The sequence below is a fragment of the Saccopteryx bilineata genome, chromosome 4, assembly GCF_036850765.1.
Source record: "Saccopteryx bilineata isolate mSacBil1 chromosome 4, mSacBil1_pri_phased_curated, whole genome shotgun sequence".
Taxonomy (NCBI): Eukaryota; Metazoa; Chordata; class Mammalia; order Chiroptera; family Emballonuridae; genus Saccopteryx; species Saccopteryx bilineata.
In genome coordinates, this window is record NC_089493.1 from 162807518 (window position 1) to 162824800 (window position 17283).

The 17283-nt window shown below is 45.3% G+C and overlaps 1 protein-coding gene across 8 annotated transcripts in view; it reads right to left on the minus strand.

The window, feature by feature from the left end:
• Nucleotides 1-17283, minus strand: part of KLHL3 (kelch like family member 3) — a 384889-nt gene that overhangs the window by 61263 nt on the left and 306343 nt on the right. For all 8 annotated transcript variants that reach the window (XM_066272563.1, XM_066272564.1, XM_066272566.1 and 5 more), the window contains one exon: nucleotides 8550-8712. In XM_066272563.1, coding sequence (XP_066128660.1) covers nucleotides 8550-8712 — 163 coding nt within the window. The remainder of the gene's footprint in view (nucleotides 1-8549; nucleotides 8713-17283) is intronic.

Genomic DNA, 17283 nt, shown 5'->3' on the forward strand with positions numbered 1-17283 from the left:
GGGGCAGTAAGCAAAGGGGCGTCCTCGCCACCTGCCCTGGGTAATTCAGTTTGAATTAGCAGACACCTTTGCACAAATCATTTTAATTACAATTTATAATATATAGAACAGCGGTCATTTCATATGACCGCCAGGCTTTCTAGTTATTCTATAATCTCAAATCCCCAAAATAGAAAACAAAAGTTATCATATCCCTACTCAACCTGTTTTATCATCTGAAGTGTTTCTCTCATACTGGGGCTTTGAGCCCCAGGAAGGTAGGGTCTGTCTCATTTGAACCAGGATCCTCAGTGCCCAGACTACCTGCAAATACTGAGCTCTAACATTTTTACTGCACTTCCTTCTACTCTTCAGGACCGCCTAGGGCTCGGGTAACCTCCTGAAGTAATCCTAAATCCATCCTCCCTCCTGAAAGGATAAAATCAATCTAAGCTTTTGATCAGGTTCACCTAAACCACAAGTCCAGAACAAGTGAAACTGAGACTTATTATGACTTCTTTGACCTGCAGAAATGAAATGAACCCTATTAGTGCAGAGCCTATGGCCCCAGGGAACAGGCACGAGGGCTCCAATTTAAACCACAGGTAATCCACCTCAGCAAAGGCTGGCTGACATAGGTGAACACACAAACAGAATCAAATCACTTTAGCAAGGTAAAAAATAAAACAAAGCTGCTTTAAATCTCTCTCCTACCTCCTATTGCCTTATTTTTAGAGGACAGGGTAAGCTTTCTTGAATCAGTATTTGGTTTTCAGGGACACAGTTTCCCAGGGGAGAAGGCTTAGCTCCCGCAGGAAAGTAAACAGAGCCCTACCTTGACCTTTTCCCACAGGGGTAACGACCATCAGCCCTCCAACCCTAAATATTACTACTTATGTGAGCTCTCTCCCTATGTTGACCTAATACCAGAAATACGTGTGTGTTCCCTCCTCCTTCCTCTGGAATGCATGCATACTCACAGAGAAAGGGCAAAGGGCTGCGTCCAACTGCCTAGTTACCAGTGCTACTGATTCAACACCAGAGTTCCCTGTCACCCAGAGAATGGGAGGATTAAGGGAAGCTTCCTAAACTCCCAACAAGGAGAACTCCTAACAACAAAAACTACCTGCATCTGCTTTACTGCTTCATTTGCCACCTTCAAGTCAGAGCAGAAAATCAGGGAGAGCGGAGTGAGGAGACCACCAGGAGAGAGATGCTGTATTGGCCTGGGGGAAGCGCATGGAAGTAGTGGGCTCAGAGCACAGGATCTGGACTCAGACAGCCTCATCGTGGATCTCAGCATTGCCGCTTACTACCTATATGATCTTAGGCAAGTTACTAAACATTTCTGGAGTTTCCATTTCTTCATCTATAAATTGAGAAAAATAATAACTACCTCTAAAAATTATGTAGCCAAAAGGAAGTGCCTATGAAGTGTACAGCATCAAGCCTGGAAACCTATCAAGTGTTCAAAAATGGTAGAAACTCCTACCACTATCATCGTCATTATTATTTTATGATGCCAATTTGAAGGCAGCAATTTCATAAGACAACTTTCTTTTGTTTTCTTTTAAGTGAGAGGAGGGGAGATAGTGAGACAGACTCCGGCATGCACCCCAAACAGGATCCACCTGGCAACCCCGCCCCCCCCCCCCCCGGGGCTGAAGCTCCAATCAATCAAGCTATCCTCAGTGCCTGAGGCTGACGCTTGGATCAACCTAGCTATCCCCAGCCCCCCCATCCTCCACCCCCCATCCCCTCCTCCCCTGGGCCAACGCTTGAACCAATCGAGCCACTGGCTGTGAGAGGGGATAGAAAGAGAGAGAGAGAGAGAAAGAGAGAGAGAGAGAGAAGGGTGAGAGGAAGGGGGAGAAAAGCAGATGGTCGCTTTTCATGTGTGCCCTCACCAGGGATCGAACTCGAGATATCTGTATGCCAGGCCAACGCTCTATTCACTCAGCCAACCCACCAGGGCCAGGACAACTTTCATTGAGTCAGAGGATTGTGTTTTTTAAATGATTTGTCAATGTTTTTTGCTGCCCTTAATCACTTCATTCCATGATCTCAAGTGACTCAATCGAAAAAAGGCCATTTCTTTCCACAAACGTGTTAAATCCGATGGCTTTTCCATCCCATGGTTGGAGGGTTTCAGCTCAGCTTGGGCAGACTGATGTAAACAACATATCCAAAGAATTTTAATTGCCATTTCATTAATGGGGTCTCATTAACATCCCTCCAAACCAGCTCTGCTGATGGCCCAGTGCATGGCTGTCTGATTACCAAACAACAAAGTCCCCATAAACCTTCCCTGGCTTCTGAGGTTAAAGATTAAGCTGTCCCTAGAAACAATAATGAGGTACATGAAACAGGTTGTGCAAAATACCAGGGTCCCTTTCCCAGCGACTACCGACCCAAGAGAACGGTGCCACCACCAGCTGGGGGAAAGAATCTAAGTAGCCAGCTACTAAATATGGGCCCCAGCCTCCCCTACCCCAGAATAACAGATCACAGCAAAAACCTGGAGGCATAACCTTAAGGGGGAAACTGGACCCAAAAGAAGAAGGGGGGACTGCAACAGCAGGCAACGATAGGGTCGTCCTAGACGAGAAACCCAACAGACAGCTTAGGTGGAGAGAGGCGGTGCCCCGGCCCAGAGTCTCAATGTGTCTGCCTCTCCGCGCCTTCACCAGGGACTGGCAACTTATCAGAAGGCAAGAGCTGACTTTTAAAATGGTTACATTTTTTAGAGAGCAATTTGGCAATACCTATTAAATTTTTTTTAAACATACTCTCTTTGAGCTATTTTATGCTAGGATGATATCCTACAGGTATAATCTTACTATTACTTGCATACTAGCAAGTATACTCCAGAATATTATGTAGAAAAATTATCACTCAACATTTTATATAAAAGAAAAACCAGGTAACATGAATGCCCGTTAATCAAGGACTGGGGTTAAATAAATTATAGTTCATACACATGATACAAAAGATAAAAACAAAACAAAACAAAAAATATATATATATACACACAGGGTCTGGAAAGAACTCCAAAAATTTTAAGTCAAGAAAAAGTACAATGAGTATAGAATGTTCTTATTTGTCTAAGTTAAAAAGCATTATATATATTAGGGATACCCAAGATAATCCCCCTGCCCCCTTCAGAGAGAAGCCCTAGGAGAAAACTGACTTTGCATTTTATACCTTGTATACTATCTGAATTTCTGTATCACGGGTATAAATTGAACTTTATTGAATACATTCTCTAAAGTTTTAAAATAATGGCATAGCAATATTTCTGCTTACATGGAAGGATGTTCAGAATATATTGCTAAATTTTTTTTAAGCTGTAAAACATACATATACAAAGAAAGACTGGGAACGCTATATTCCATGCTGCCCATGGTTCTCTCCTGGTGGGACTGTGATGCTTTTCCTGCTCTCTCTGCCTATCTGCTCTTTCTGTAATATCTATGGTGATTTTGTACTAAGATAGCAATAACAACAGCAATAATAATTATAACAGCAAAAGTTATAGAAATGTTTACCTGAAACCTATATACTCTTACTGATCAATGTCACTCCATTAAATTTAATTTCTAAATTAAAAAATTATAACAGCAAAAGAAAGTTTCTCTTGGAGAAGAAAAAGAACAGAATTCAGAGCCAAACCTTGGGGCCTCAGACAAGTGAAGACAGAGGCCAGCTAGCCAGTGACTAGGCACGCTGGGAAAGCAGGGTGTGCCTGCCTGTGCATGTGGGTACAGAGAAACCAAATTCTGAAGCTCTTGCCCGGAGTGCATGCTGTCCACAGCAACAGCAGTGGCGGTGACACAAGGACTCTCATCTCTCTGCCAGGAGCCAGCTCTGAGGCTCTTGGTCTGCAGATGATGAGGCTGGCAGTGAAGCTCCAGAGCATGACCCCTTCTGCAGAAGCTCTCCTCCCTGTCCTGCCTGATCCTCAAGCCATCCTGAAAACAGTGCAGAATGTACTGCCTCCATTGTAGAGAGGAAAAAGCAAGCCTAAGGGTTGCTCAGCTCCAGCATTGGCTGATCTGACCCCTAGGGTTCTGATCTGAAGGACCTCCTTGTAGTTGGTTTGTTTAAAATACCTCCTGTCGTGAACCAGCCCAACTCGTAATTTTGCAGGTCTTAGGTGGGAACGGTGGAAGATTAGAAAATAACACAGAAAGAAAAAGGATGGGATCGGAGGACCCACTGCCAAGCTGATGGCTTGTAAAAGTGAGTCTCCACCCCCAAAACACTTTATTTATAGGGCAGAGAGCAAAGCCATTAGCAAATCAAAGAGATCTCTGATACAAAGTCACATTTCCAAGGCAAACCAAGAATTCTCCCAGTGCAGAAAACCCCCCACCATGTATAACATCTTAACTTCACAAAACAAAGGGTAAAAAGAAAACTGCCTTCAGTCTTTCGGAGGGACAAGGGGGATGGGAAGAGTAGAAACCTTCAGCATCACAGCTAACATGGGGCTGTGGGGAAGGACATGTAAATTGCCTTTACCAACTTAAACAATCAGAGGTTGTGGAGAACAGCTTAGTCTTTAGCAACTTAATCAAGCAAGTGAGGTGGGAGGATGGGCAGCAAGGACCCTGTCAGCTTACTGCCAGCCCCCCACACCTCTGTCCCACAAATCTAAACTGCAAGGACTGTCAGCTTGCAGTCTCCCACAACCCCAATGTGAGACATGGGGCCCGAGAAGCCTGTGACCACAAGGGCTGACACTGTCCCTTTTATCTGATTCTGCTGGGTGCCCGCACCCCCACACTTACCGTGGGCCAAGGCGGCAGCTCTGTGTCAGAGGCAGCGATGGCAGAGAGCGCCAGGCTTCATCCCCAGTCAGACAGTGCAAGACCAAAGAAACAAAGCAGGCCACACCAGTGGGGTGTGTAAATCCACTGCGCGAATGAATCATCAAAGATAATCATTTTATACTTCCTTCTCCAAACACTACAATTTACCTTCACACTGCTTCTTCTAATGTCTTTTCGTCATAGTCTTATCAACCTCTGCATTTCCATGACTTCCCTGAAAAGAAAGCTGTGACCAACAGATGGTCGCAGGCTGCACAGAAGGCCTGTGTAACAGGGAAGAGGTCAGTGAAGTTGCACCAACCGAGCCAGGGAAAATAGGAGGGCTCACCCAGGCAGTGAGGGGGCAGCCTCCCAACAGGGAAGAGGAGACAGCCACATCTCGCCTCCCTACACTGAGGTGACTAAATAGCCGTGTCTAGCAGAGACAGCTGGTTTTCTATCTACACTGTCTAGTGGTTGGCATCTGACCATGTGGCACAGGCTTCCAGGCTCACACTTCCAATGGAAAATGCCAACTCTAGCCACCAATACTCCTCAGTTACCAATTCACAGGGCTGCCACATGTCCAAATAGGGCCTGGAAGCCACAGTATGTAGTGGTTATAATCACTGTCTGGGTTTGAATCCTGCCTGTCTCTACCAGCTGTATAACTCCAGCAAATTACTTCACCTCTCTGTGCCTTAATTTGCTTAGCTGTTGTATGTATTAAATAAGATGACATACATAAAATGCTTAGCATAGGGTATGATCCAAAGTGAAATCTCAATATATACTAGCTAAAAATAATTCATTAGGATTTCCGTATACACACATGCACACCTGTATACACAATGCTGGCAGATCCCAGTCACTGTGACAACAGCAGGACCAGGGAGGACCACCACAACGATGTGCTCCCAAATGCATCCTCCCCGCTCTCCTGCAGGTGTGTCACCATCAGATAATCTTGGGGGCAAAGAGAGAAAACACTGATTTGGAAAGTGGGGAAAAGCTAGGCCAGAAGAACCTGGAAGTGAAACCTCAGGAGAACATGTCAGCAAACTATGCAGGATGGGAAATGTGCCTCATGTAGAAGGAGAGGTCTGGGAAGGAAGACAAGGAAGGGAGTCGGAGAACTCCAGGCATCTGAGCACTCCTGCTTTGTCACTGCACCTGCAGATGTTCCTGAGCTGACCTCGGCCTTGGCAAAGCTCTTGGCTCCTGCTGCAGCAAAGCGTGAACACATCCCTCAAGAAAGTGGCCTCTGCAAAGTCTGGGCTGAGAAGCCCTCTCCAGAGAGGGAAAAAGCTCCCAGAGAAAAAGGCTGGGGGATACTTAGGGAAAAGAGAACACAGGAGGGATGAAACAGGAGAGTCAAGGTTCGAAGCCAGGAAGAGTCAGCAGAGTTCAGAATTAAGGCATCTGGGGAATGTCCTTCACAAAAAATCATCATTGTCAGGATCATCTTAACAACTGGTCCCACTTGTGTCTCAGAAAGAGACTTCAGGGAGAAATGAGAGTCTGTGTAGGTTCTTAGGGTCTGAGGCTTGATCAGAGGATAAAAGGATGCCAAGAAACACAGCAAACACTTGTGGCCCCGTGGACCAAGGGGCTAACACAGCACAGGGAGTCGGCCGGCAGGCGGCCAGCAGGACCTCAGCTAATTTCCAGACACGGGCTGTACAGGAGACAAGGACAGAATACAGATGGTGTTTTTTGGGCAGAAGATGAGATGCTTTTGCAAGAGAAGGAGAGGTGTCTGCCTGAATCTATTGATTAAAATGACTAGACCTATTTCTAGACCACTTATGATCTTTGTCTTCAAGTTGAAGAAAATATAAGCAAAGATTTCTCTCCAGCTAAATATGGTGGACTAAACATTCACATTCATCTCTACTCCTTCCCAAGAACCTATTAAAATAACAGGATTCCAAAATAACAGTATGACAAGCTCTAGCAGGGAGAATAGCTCTAAGAAAAACAAAAAGTCAACAGATTATCTAATGTTCTGAGAAGGAGTGTACAATTCTATAATCTTACAAAAATTGGTGACACTGCCCTGGCCAGATAGATCAGTTGGTTAGAGCATCATCCCAATACAACAAAATAGTATTATAAACATATTGTTTAGATAAATGGATATAAATAGTAGATGAATCAGCTTTAAGCTGAATAAGAACCTGCACAGAATTCAAAGTGAGTGGCTCTAGAGAGCAAGACTTGGGGTGGGAAGGCAGAGCAGGGGGCTCTTGCTTATCATTATAAGCCTTGCAGTAGTATTTGACTTTTAAAATCCTACTTAAAGAATATTTTAATCAAAATAGAAATTTTCTTTCATAATAACAAAAAAAAGATTTATTTCAAACCTAGCTCAAATTACTCTTCTCTGGCCCTGGCCGGTTGGCTCAGTGGTAGAGCATTAGCCCGGCATGTGGATGTCCTGGGTTCAATTCCTGGTCAGGGCACACAGGAGAAGCGAGCATCTGCTTCTCCACCCCTCCTCTTCCCCCTTCTCTCTCTCTCTCTCTCTTCCCTTCCCTTCCTGCAGCCATGGCTCAATAGGTTTGAGTGCATTGGCCTCAGGTGCTAAGGATGGCACCCTGGAGCCTCCCCCTCAGGCACTAAAAATAGCTGTTGCAAACATAGCCCCAGATGGGCAGAGAATCAGCCCCAGATGGGGGGTGCTGGGTGGATCCCAGTTGAGGTGCATGCAGGAGTCTGTCTTTCTGTCTCCCCTCCTCTTACCTGGAAAAAGGAGAAAAAAACTACTTTTCTCTCACAGTATTCTCAGATCTCCTTCCTCAATTTTTTTTTTTTTTGTGACAGAGACAGAGAGAGATGAGAAGCATTAATTCTTGTTTTTCTTTTTTTTTTTCTGAAGTGAGAAATAGGGAGGCAGAGAGACAGACTCCTGCATGTGCCTGACCTGGATCTTTTCGGCATATCCACCAGGATCCATGCTCTGCCCATCTGGGCCACTGCTCAGAGCCATTCTAGTGTCTGAGGTGGAGGCCATGGAGCCATCCTCAGCACTTGGGACCAATTTTGCTCCAGTGGAGCCTTGGCTGCAGGAGGGGAAGAGAGAAACAGAGAGAAAGGAGAGGGGGAAGGGGGAAGCAGATGGATGCTTCTCCTGTGTGCCCTGGCCAAGAATCAAACCCAGGACTTCCACATGCTGGGCCGATGCTCTACTGCTTGAGCCAACCAGCCAGTGCCAAGAAACATCAATTCTTCGTTGCAGCACCTTAGTTGTTCACTGATTGCTTTCTCATATGTGCCTTGCTGGGGGGCTACAGCAGAGCAAGTGACCCCTTGCTCAAGCCAGTGACCTTGGGCTCAAGCCAGCAACCTTGGGCTCAAGCCAGAGACCTTAGGCTCAAGCCAGCAACCTTGGGCTTCAAGACAGTGATCATGGGGTCATGTCTATGATCCTATGCTCAAGCCAGCAATCTCAGAATTTCAAACCTGGGCCCTCTGTATCCCAGTCCAACACCCTATCCACTGCGCCACCACCTGGTCAGGCTCCTTCCTCTTCTCTTGTGAAAATTATTCTCTGTACCTTCCACCTGGCAATTAATCATATCATACTTGGTAATGAGTTGAACTCTTCTATTGCTAACGATCTTTCCACCTGTGTTGTCTCCTCCGTGTCTTTAGAGCAGAGTGCACGTCTCACAATCTCTGAGGAGTCCATGGCAGGCCAGATTATTAAATCCGCAAGTGTGGTGGAGGTGTGGCAGCCCAGCTTCCCATTACCTGCATAAGCATTGGCCTGCTGCAGAAGGTCGGTGCAGGTGTGCACATCTGCAAATTCACGGATACCCAGGCAATTGGTGGGATGCAACTGAGACTGAAGGAAGTCACAGCAGTTCTGCCGAACGTCCATGAGCTGCAGCAAGCTAGCTGCTGGGAGCAGCACCTGGAGGAGAAGGTGACATTCTGAGACATTCTGATTCCTCTATCAGGACTTCATCTCCCTAAAGCACTGTTCTAGTCATATAGTCCCATGCTTGAAGTATTTGCATGGCTCTGCACTGCCCGCCCAAGTCTATGCAATCCTCCTGTTGTGGCTCACTGGGCAGCCCAAGCCTTATTTCCCACTACTCTACCTCATGGACTCAAAGCACCAGCCTATTCTCTGTATCCCTATAGCCCATAGTAGTGCTTCCCACTAGTTACTGTATATATGAATTTCCTGGGATCTTATTAAAATGCAGATTCTGATTCAATAGGTCTAGGGTGGGACCTGCGTGCCTGCATTTCTAACCAGCACCCCGATGAAATTGCAGCTGCTGGTTCATATACTGCACTTTGAGTATTAAGACCCTTATGAACTGAATGTTTGTGCCCTGCCCCCACAATTTCTATATGGAAGTCCCAACCCCCAGTGTGACTATTTGTAGACAGGGTCTGCAAAGAAGTAACAATGGTTAATTGAGGTAATAAAATTAAGGCCTTAAGGTGCCCTTACAAGAAGAGAAAGAGATATCAGGGTTCTCTCTGTCTCTCTCTCTCTCTACAATGTGAGGACACAGGGAAAAGAAGACCTTCTGCAAGTCAGGAAGAGGGTCTCACCAGAAACTGAATCAGATGGAACCTTAATCTTGGACTCCTAACTTCCAAAACTGTGACACAACAAATTTCTGTTGTTTAAGACACCCAATCTGTGGTATTTTGCCACGGCATCTCAAGCAGACTAAGATAAATTGATTCTTCAACTTGGCTAAACATTAAAGAGAAATTTTTAAATACTGATGCCTGGGTCACTCCCAGAGATTCTAACTTAAGAGAAATGGGGGCCCTGGCCAGGTAGCTCAGTTGGTTAAAGCGTCGTCCCCATATACCAAGGTTGTAGATTCAATGCCCAGTCAGGGCACATACAAGAATCAACTAATAAATGCAGAACAACAAATCCATGTTTCTCTCTCTCTCTGAAATCAATAAATAAATGTTTTTTTAAATAGAGAAATAGGGTGTGGCCTGGACAGTGCAATGCTTCTAAAGCGCCCAGGTACTTTCTGATGTGCAGCCAATTGTGAGAAGCACTGCCCTACGGCCTTTAGCACGCTGTCTTCACACAAAAAAGGTACTTAACTGACTTGCTCACTAGCTGGCTCACCACTTACCATATTTTTTGCTCCATAAAATGTACTTTTTCTCCCCCAAAAGTGGAGGAGAAAATGCCCACACATCTTATGGAGCGAATGTTCATTTTTTTAGCTGCTGCAGGTTCCTGGACAACTAGAAGAGTATTTGAACATTAAAGTCTCTTCTCATTTGTTAATAACAGTGCTATGGTTGTTAATACTGCTGTTGAGTTTACATTGTTGAAATATTATTGTGGTATATTTTATTAAATATTTTAACACCCCATTGGGTTCATTTTTTTTTTTCTTATTTTCCTCCTTAAAACCCTAGCCTAGGTGCGTCTTATGATCGGGTGCGTCTTATGGAGCGAAAAATACGGTAATTACTGAATGTCCATGTCATCAGGCACTGACTGGTCTAGGCGCTAGGATTCAGTGTTATGTACGCAGCATAAAGCCAGAGCCTTGCTCTAATGGAGCTCATAATCTGCAGGAACAAGAGAGTCCATCCCGAATCCCTTAGCACTCAGAAAACACACTTTATTCTCCCATCCAACAGATAGAGAACACCTTCAGCTACATTCTCAGAAAAGGAAAGCTGAGTTTCCTTTTAAAATTCACAAGACAGATGAGTATTCATACTGTTTCCTGGAAGATGGGACAATTTCCTTCTCAGATGTGTTTGCATGTGTTTTTCCTAAAAGCCAGGGAAGACTGGCTTGAGCAGGCCAGATGGGTACTCAGACTGCCCACCTGCCAAGTTCCCTCGGCCTTTCTCCCACTGCTGAGGCCTGCCCTCTGGAGCAAAACTCTAGGAGAAACAGCCAGAGTCCTACTTGACCCGCCCTCTACTTCTCCTCACCCCCACCCTGTGGAGGAGGTAAACAGTGTGAGTGTGACCTTCAGAAAAGAAGTTCAGGAGGAAAAAATTAAATGACAAAACAGAACAATTTGGTTTGAATCTGCTTAGCTCAGAGTCCACAGCTTCCTTTTCACCCCTAGACTACTGCCATGTCCCAGGCCTGGCTCTCAGCTGCTCCCCTCTGTGTCCGGGCCGGCCAGATTCCAGCCGTTCCTATCCACCAGGGCGTGCCCAGGAACACATGGGCTGCAGGTGCTTTTGTTTTCTTGACTCAAGACACTACAAAAGTTGGGTTTTTTTTAAGTGATTTAAATTCTGGACCCCGACCATCTCCCAAAACAGTTTTGAGCCTCAGCTCTGGGTCTCCTCACCAGCATGTGCTCAGGCCAGAAACTGCCCACTGCCCCTTCTTGGGCCTAGTCCCTCCAGTGGGGTAACTAACCAGTTGTCCAAGTTTGCTGAGGACTGAGAGCTTTCCCAGGCCACAAGATTTTCAATGCTAACCCTGAGACAGTGGGTCTCATCCCTGCCCACGTGTAGAAACCACCAACAGCCTCCACTCAGCAGTCCTGCTCCAAAGCTAAACGCTTGCTCTTGATGAAGAAAGCTCTTCCAATTACAAGCTTGCTAGTCTCTTTCATGATGGCTGAGTTCTACAAAACACGCCCCTCTTCCCTTCCCCCACTCTCTCTTGCACTCTCCTATGTCCCCAGCAAGATAGCAGTAAATTGGCATTGTGTCCTTAGTATTTTCCAAATCCTGATTCGTTCCAGAAAAGGAAAAAGATAAAATCTCCCACTCTTGAGTTTTAGATCATAAGTGAACATAACCAGGCTCAGAATCTGACCACTTAAGCTCCATTCTCACCAGGCAGCCACTGTCCCCACTAAGCAGCCATAAACTGAGAAACTCAATTAGCTGTGAGCTTGCTGGGCCTAGCCAAACAGATTCCAGGACAAGATTAGTCTCTGCCTGCTAGTTAAGGGGAGAACCATTAACAGTTCTTGCTGAATACATACTAGGAATGGGAAGCTCTGCTCCAAACTCCCAAATGACCTCCACGGTGCCACTCTACCAGCAACAGCTACAAACCCTACAGTTAGGGCCATGGGCTGACCAACCCTCCTGGTTTACTAAGACTGCCAGTTTTAGCCCTGAATGTCTTATGTCGAAGGGTGAGGTGTTCACCCCAGAAGAGGAACTTCTAACCAGAAACCCTAAGCAGCCCTGGTGGGAAGGAGTAATCAAACATCCAGCACACACCCTACCCAGTGGTGTGGCAAGTCCCAAAAAGGTTAGGGGTGATAAGAGGCAGGAAAGGGACAGCAGCCCTTCCGTGCCACAGACAAGAACTTCTGAGAGGCCAATCTGCCCCCAGAAAGCATTCCCAACCAAACCAAGATGAGACCATGCCAAGGACATACATCCCCTTCTCCTCTTCTTCACACGAGGACAGTGCACGATTTGGTGTATAAACTCTCAAGTTCATGACAACCAGCCAAAAAAAATAAAATAATAAATTTTTCTTGAACACTCTCCCTAGGTTATAACTTTCAGTTTTTAAAACCTCCCTGGCTAGAGCTACCCACATAGCTTTCAACTTCCTTACTGTTCACAAAACCCACTTAGTAAGCAAAAATTGTAAGGCTTTTTTACTTCTCCATGCCGCCCCCTTTCACACACACACTTCATCCTGTTTGGGTCCTCTTCTGCCCAAAAGCATTCCCAAACTGGCTTCCTAAAATAAATGGGGTTAGTGGTTTCTCTAATCGCTCCTTCCCTCTCTTTGATCTTACTGTGATTAGCTATGAGTCAAAGGCCCTTTTCTTCCCACTATTTGCTTAGTACAAGAAGGCGTAAAGGAAGTCAGAATGCTGAGGGAGAAGCTTTGGAGGCTGGGAGATAATATCGCTACTTAAACTGTTGATTCTCAAGGAGAAACGGGGCCTGGTCCAGTGGAGTTCTGGGAGCAACACAGGAGAAAAACAAAATCCCCAGAGGTTGTGAAAGAAAAGAGAGCATACATCCGTGAGGGGCTGTCTGCACCTCCCTCTCCCACATCAACAAGAGCTTTCAGAGGATTTCCTCTTCTCTTATCTTGCCTGCAACTCAACTCCTTCAAGTGTCAGCAGTAACAAGATTGTGAACAAAAGGCCAAGCCTGGGTGCTTGGCTTCCAGACTGTCCTGATGGACTCACTAGGGCAGTAGTGGTGGCCCCTGGATGGAGGAGGTTGGGACCAGAGAAGCAGCAGATGGCCGGAACCACTCTCTCCACCTGAGTATTGTGGTTCTGGACAAACAGTCCCTGGAATGACCCTCAGCAGAGTCACAAGTTCCCCTCCAGCTTGCAAATGGCCTCCCCTCCATCTTTCTCATGCAGGTCCTGTTTTGTTTTTTCTCTCCCTTGGTTAACATGAAAACACAGCAGAGGATATCCCTTTACAGAGTTTATTTCCTTTAACAAAAACAAAAGGAAATGTCCTGCCTCAGAAAGCACCTACTCCTGGAATCTCAGGGAGGCGGAGCCAGGCACAAAGGGAGGGCGCAGCCAGAGGCCAGGTGACAGGGCTGCCGACGGCCTCTGCTCCAGCCAGAGGTTCTGTCTCTGCCAGCACCAGGCATGAGACCTAGCAGAGAAACAGTGTTAAATTAAAAATCTGTTGAGAAGAAGAAAAAAAGAGGAGGGGGATGGTAAGAGGGCAAGGGAAATAGGGAAGGGAGGGGGAGATATGTATGGGTGAACAGGAGAGCTGGCAGAACAGCACTGTGATTAAAAGTCTCGCTTAGATTTTGACTTCTCCACTTACCAGCTATGTGACTAAAGGCAAATTACTTAACCTCTCTGTCTCTGTCTCAACAGTAAAATGAAGATAATAAGGGTGCTGCTTTAAAGACTTGCTATGAGGATCAGCCTGACCGGTGGTGGTACAGTGGATAGAGCATCCACCTGGGATGTAGAGGACCCTGGTTCAAAGCTCTGAGGTCACCAACTTGAGTGCAGGCTCACCAGCTTGAGCATGGGATCATGGAAACAATCCCATAGTCACTGACTTGAGCCCAAGGTCACTGGCTTAAGCAAGGGGTCAATGGCTCAGCTGGAGCTCCCTGGTCAAGGCACATATGAGAAGCAATCAATGAACAACTAACATGATGCAACTATGAGTTGATTCTTCTCATCTCTCTCCCTTCCTGTTTCTCTCTCTCTCTCACTGGAAGAGAAGAGAAGAGAAGAGAAGAGAAGAGAAGAGAAGAGAAGAGAAGAGAAGAGAAGAGGAGAAGAGAAAGCAGTTAACACAGTGCTTGGTGCACAGGGAGTGCTCAGTTAAATTAGTTTTTATTATTATGAGCTGAAGTCAAGGTTCTGATGATTCATTTAACAAGAAACTCAAGTTCACCACATCAACAGAACATTGGATAGAGCTGGGCTGAAACCTCAACTCTATCCCTTACTAGCCATGTGTCCATAGGCACTACCCATTTAACCTCTTTGAGCATCAGTTTCTTCAACTGTCAAAAGATCACAGACAAACATTCCATTGGTAGTTATGAGAATTAAATGAAATAATGCATGTGAAAGGATCAACAATGCTTGGCTGACAGTGAGTATTAACGTGTCAGTTTTGATGATTGTTACCTCTACCACAGTAGGGCAGTATTTACAAAGTATGTGGGGCTGGTATTAAGGGCATAGCTCTCCCAGCCAATTAACCAAATCCCAAATCTCTGACCCTTGTTTCTAAGGCTTTCAGGAGCCCCAGTACCTCCACGCTCACCTTCTCAGTGCACCAAATTTTCAAATATTGACCTCATAGACAGTGTGTGATCAACTGCCTCAGAAGATATATATATAGCATAAAGTAGAAGCCACATTTTGATCCAAACTTTCTCTTCTCAACGTTTTCTGTTTTGTATTCCCCCAAGGTTACCCCTGACCAAACCACAACTAAAAGTGAGGAGGAAAAAAGGAAAAGAGCATACTTCACTGATACCAAACAGTGCAGTTCCCTGAAGGTCCCACACAGTGTTTCCCAGTGGAGCCTTTGCATATGCTGGCCCTTCCCACCCTGCACACAAAGATGAACACAGCAGGCCCGTCAAAGGGCACATACACCAGTGAGGACATAGAGAGGTGGGCAGAGGAGGTAGGCCTGACTTCCCAATCTCCCTTCAAGATCTGGCCAAACAACACTTTCAGTGAGGCCTGTTCTGACCATCCTCATCAAGGTGGTGATAACCATTCCCTGCCAGGATTTGAAGGCACAGTCTAAGTCATAAACACCCAATAATATGGGTACTATTTTGATTCTTGTTTTACAGATAAGAAAACTGATCCTGAAGGCAGGATGTCACTGTGGACATTGGAGAATCTCTAGTAGGTGGAGAGAAAACAAATCAGAAGCTGGCTGAATAAGTGTCTTCTCCAGACAGAAGTCACTGTATCTCATGCCCTCACTTTATAGATGGGAAACATCATGCATGGGGGAAGGACTAGAATAAGAGTACTCAAGAATTAACAACAAAGCTGAGGCTCAGACCCAGTTCTCCCTTCACACTCACGCCTGCCTCATCTCTATTTCTGCATGTCCTCTGAACCTGCATATCTTCATCCCTGCTCCCACCCCTACAAAGTAGTTTTTTTTTTAAAGCAATGGTGAAGTCTTTTTCTCCAGAGTCCTCTAATTAGTCTATCTACTGCTACCTCCCCCTCAAGATAACTGGTGTTATTGAGACCACCAATGTGCTAGACCAAAGTTGCAAAGATAAACACCTAGCCAGGCAAAAAGGATGCAGAGTGAAACACCTTTTAATTCTGTAGTTTGTAAACACTTTCTACTTACAAAAAAGAAAATTATTAAATAAATACATAATGAAGAGGAAAGGAAAAAAACTGGCTTCATTCATAACAATTCTACAACTTCCCCTACAAGTATTGTTTTTTGGGATTGTTTTGTTTGAGTGGCTTAAAACAATACAAATTTATTTTCCTACAGTTCTAGAAGTCAGAAGTTCAAAATGGGCCTCATGAGGCTAAAATGAAGGTGTCAGCAGGGCTGAGTTCCCTCTGAAAGCTCTGAGGAAGAATGGTTCCTTGCTTTTCAAGTTTCTAAAGGTCACACACATTCCTTGGCTCCTGAACCCCTTCAGGGGTCGACAACTTTTTATAAAAACCGCTCACTTTTGCAGTGCTGGTCAACCTGGTCCCTACCGTGCAACCAAACAGCGCCGCGATTGGCCCATCATGAAAGCTGGAACGCCTACTAGTGGGCGGTAGGAACCAGGTCTACCAGCACTGCAAAAGTGGGCGGTTTTTATAAAAAGTTTGACGACCCCAAGGTCATCTCCCCATCGCAAGTTCAGGTGACTAGCAACAGTCATTCTATCTGCAACGTTAAATTCTCTGACAGTTAACCTAACAGATTCTGGGGATTAGGACATGGACACTTTAGGGCCACTCTTTCTGCCTACACGCTATATGATTAATTTAGTTACTGATATAGCCTAATGTGAGAGTTCTAAAAATTCTTTATCCCCTGCATATTTTTAGGTTGACGTCTAGCCAGCATTTCTCATTAGAGTTGCAAAGAATGTAATTCCGTGTATTTTGTAAATCTCAGTATTACATCAAATATATAAATGAATTTAAATGTGATGGTAATTTGATACAACCATCATCCATTTAAAAACTTCTGTCAATACCTGCCCTATACTCATTTTACACTAAATTAGTTGCACTTACTGTTACTACATTCAGCTGTTTAAATTCTGCTGCATTTAAACAGACCTAGGATGCAACCAATGCATTGCCCACTTCATTGGGAAAGACCAGAAACAAAATGGAACAGCCATGCACTTTACTGTGTGTAAAATAAACCTCATTTAAAAAATAGTTGGGAAAGGATTAGACCAGATCACTATTCAACCCAAGAGTCAGTCCACTGCCCAGAGACAAAGGCACGCTTTACTGTGGGGCAGGCTCTCTCTCCCGCTGCTCCAAATGCAGTAGGCCTCAGACCCTTGGCTTGCCTGCACCCTGACCCCCTCGCCCACTCACAAGTACCCTGCACCACCAAGCTACTCCCACTCATTTCCCCGCCCCAGGATAAGTCTTTTCCCCTGAAAGAGCCCTTCCAGGCACTGTCCTCCACCTACATTGAGTCCTCTTGACGTACTCTCTCACTGCATACTACGTTCCTTTCCTTCAAAGGACTTACCACAATTGTGCATAAATATTACTTGTGTGCTTATTTCCTGAGCATCTATCTTCACCCCTAGATCACAAACTGCATGGAAGCAGGCACTGAAACTGCCACTGCTCACTGTTACAACCACCCCATCCAACAAAGTGCCTGGCACACACAGGCTCTCAAACATTTGGGCAGAATTGAATGAATAAATGATTATCAATTTGGCCTCTCAAATACCTCAATCCTGGAAATGGAGGTGTGTTCTGGATAAGGATAGTCAATAATTTAGTCATTAGAGAGGCATCTGTCTCACAATAAATAAGGTGGAATTATGGTTTAAAAAAAAACAACTTTC